This window comes from Vigna radiata, unplaced genomic scaffold (assembly GCF_000741045.1).
Source record: "Vigna radiata var. radiata cultivar VC1973A unplaced genomic scaffold, Vradiata_ver6 scaffold_73, whole genome shotgun sequence".
NCBI classification, from domain to species: Eukaryota; Viridiplantae; Streptophyta; class Magnoliopsida; order Fabales; family Fabaceae; genus Vigna; species Vigna radiata.
This window is the reverse complement of record NW_014542365.1, coordinates 282985-286288: the sequence shown is the minus strand read 5'-3', so window position 1 is coordinate 286288 and position 3304 is coordinate 282985. Positions and strand designations below refer to the sequence as shown.

Sequence of the window (3304 nt, the reverse complement as noted above, 5' to 3'; positions counted from 1 at the left end):
TTTCATTTGTCCATTAAATACATCAATAGTAAATCAATGTGGCCAGTTTTGTTCATTAACCATCCAAACAAAAGGTCATTTCACAATGACAATGACAAAGGCAATTCAATTAACAGTAATATATGTAACGTAAGCAAAGACACATTTTTTATATCATTGAACAAAATATATTCCAAATTACAAACATTTGTTCATCTAAGTACAATTTTGTATTACATTCTCTTAAGAAATTTATACAAATATCACTCATTTTTAATTTTAAGCAATCCAGTGTATGGAGTTCTAAGCGTTATGCTCCTGTAACGCCTTCGTGACCCCATCCTGACATACGTCTTCAATGGAGGTAGATTGGTAGACATGCCTCCCAAGTTATCAAATTCATTGTTCATGCACGGTTTTGCACGTGGCACACTCTGTCCACCATCCTCTGGTGCTCTTCTTCTACCTTTCTCAAGCCAACTCTGCCTCCAACACAACAACCCTCCTTTTAAGTTCTGCAATTTTATTTTCTTACATCAACGACAAAAAAATAAGCAAAACAGAAAAGCCCTAAAAAGAAAACAACATAAAATATAACGCAACAACTAAAACCCAAAGTCCAAACATAAATGGAGGAAGAACCCTTTTACCTTGCTGCTCGAAGAACCATGCTTATCGGAACTTTCCATTTCGCACAATGAAATCAAGAAAGACGACGACGTTGCTCAAAACGATAGCAAGAGCGACACCCATACCGACAGTGACAACGAAAGGGTGAGCGAGACCGAGAGCGAGAGGGTCAGCGAGACCGAGAGCGAGAGGAAGAGAGAGAGCGAGAACGAAACCAGACTTCTGAAACAGGAGAGAGAATATTAATTTCAAATGGAACAAGACGAGGGCATTTTTGGAACACACATTTCTGAAACCTCCCTTAAACCTGAAGTCAAATTTTAATTCCAAAAAAAATTATAAAACAACCAATCAAATTGTGACACGTGGCAGTATTAAAATGATGTCAAACTTTTGTTGTCAAAATATCGGACCCAAATTGAAATTAGACATGGAGGTTTCTAGAGGTTCTCCCTGTTTGTAGTTTGCTATCACGGCGTCGTTTTTACACACATGGAGGTTATTAAGTCACTAACTGTATCCACCCGCTTTTCTATGCACATTCAGCTTTAATTACGTAGTTATTATTTTAGTTTTTAATGAAAGAAATGAGGTGAAATGGTATTTTTTGAGTGGTGTGGAGCTAATGTACTAAGCAAAAGCAGTAACGATATAACCGAACCAAAGGGTAGTTGGTTGAATCAGAGATAAGCGTGAAGTGATAAGCAAAACATGTCTCTCTGTGCTTCATTCTCCACCACAACTTCTCGCCTCACTTCCCTTCCTTCTTCACTCTCTTCAAGTTCTCCGCTTTCTCTCAGATTTTCCTTCACTTTCCGGGAAAACAGAATCCCAGTTAAATCTCTGAAGGACCCGTTTGCAGAAAGATCCGGAAGAGTGTTCGTAAAGGCTCAGGCTACTGCACCTGCTTCTTCTGAGGCTGTGAAACTCACACCTGTGCCTTCTGAGATGAAGGCATGGGTGTATGGGGAATATGGAGGTGTGGATGTTTTGAAGCTGGACTCCAATGTTGCTGTGCCTGATGTGAAAGAGGATCAGGTCCTTGTCAAAGTTGCTGCTGCTGCTCTTAACCCTGTTGATGCCAAGAGAAGACAGGGAAAGTTTAAGGCCACCGATTCTCCTCTTCCGGTCATTCACTTTCTTTTAACTTTATTCATTTTCTCTTCTCTTTTTCTCTGTGTGTGTATATTAACTGAGTAATGAAATCAAATTTGGTTTTCTTTGTTTATAGACTGTTCCGGGCTATGATGTTGCGGGAGTGGTGGTGAAGGTTGGTAGTGAAGTGAAGGACTTTAAGGTGGGTGATGAAGTGTATGGAAATGTAAATGAGAAAGCTTTAGAAGGGCCAAAGCAATTCGGGTCTTTGGCTGAGTACACAGCTGTTGAAGAGAAACTATTGGCAGCAAAACCTAAAAACTTTGACTTTGCTCAGGCTGCTGCTCTTCCTCTAGCAATTGAAACTGCTTATGAGGGTTTGGAGAGGACTGGATTTTCTCCTGGTAAATCTATTCTTGTACTAAATGGTTCTGGAGGAGTTGGAAGCCTAGTCATTCAGGTATTTTAAAGCTTCTCCCCTCTTTGCATGATACATATATCAAATAACTTTTGAACGATCGGTGACTAAATAATTTTACTGTTATCTTCAACGACCTACAGCTAGCTAAGCAAGTCTTTGGAGCTTCGAGAGTGGCTGCCACTTCAAGCACTAGAAATTTGGAGCTATTGAAAAGCTTGGGAGCTGATTTGGCTATTGACTACACAAAAGAAAACTTTGAAGATTTGTCAGAAAAATTTGATGTGGTCTTTGATGCCATTGGTAAAAGTCTATCCAGCTCTATAAGTTTTGAGAAATAGTTGCATTCTAAAGATAAGGATGATTTGCAGGGCAATGTGAGAGGGCAGTGAAGGTTGTGAAAGAAGGTGGCAGTGTGGTGGCACTGACAGGTGGTGTTACTCCACCTGGTTTCAGATTTGTGGTTACTTCGAATGGAGGTGTTCTTAAGAAACTAAACCCTTACTTAGAAAGTGGAAAGGTGAAGGCAATTGTAGACCCCAAAGGTCCATTCTCCTTTGCTCAGCTTGCTGAAGCTTTCTCTTATCTAGAAACCAATCGAGCCACTGGAAAGGTTGTTATACACCCCATCCCCTGAATCAGACAAAAGGGATAGACAATTTTGCTATGTCCAGTAACTTCATATTCTATACTAATCACTTCTTTTTTTCTTTATGAATGCTGAATTAGATCTATTGCCACCAATTACTTGAACAAAATTAGGAAACAACAAATAACAGTGGAATTGGGTAGGAAATCTACAGAAATATTATATAATCCTAGATTCACAGATGAATTAAGTAAACTTTAAGAAAATTTTAATTTATAGTTTGAGCACTATCAAATTTATTTCACAACATTATAACAAAATAACAAAAGGGAAATTTTAATTTTTAAAGTCAACACTATCAAATTTATAGTTTGAGCCTATGAACTAACCCAAAGTAAAATTCAATGTTAACTTAATAGTTTCAAACTATTTACAATCATGTTATAGTTTGCAATCATGTTAACCCAAAGTAAACTTCAAGTCTTTTACCCTTTCTTTTATTCCATCCCATGATCGATTTCATTTTTCACAATAAATCCAAATAAAAAAAAAAAAAAAACTCCACTAGATTCAATGGTCAAGTATTTAAACGC

The 3304-nt window shown here is 37.9% G+C and overlaps 1 protein-coding gene across 1 annotated transcript; it reads left to right on the top strand.

Moving 5' to 3' along the window:
- Positions 1 to 1256: 1256 nt before the first annotated feature.
- LOC106779866 (NADPH-dependent alkenal/one oxidoreductase, chloroplastic) lies at positions 1257 to 2840 on the top strand. Its single transcript, XM_014668078.2, has 4 exons — positions 1257 to 1737; positions 1841 to 2164; positions 2266 to 2425; positions 2494 to 2840. Exons 1-4 carry the CDS (start codon positions 1321 to 1323, stop codon positions 2757 to 2759), a joined length of 1167 nt encoding a protein of 388 aa, XP_014523564.1. The 5' UTR covers positions 1257 to 1320; the 3' UTR covers positions 2760 to 2840.
- Positions 2841 to 3304: the final 464 nt, after the last annotated feature.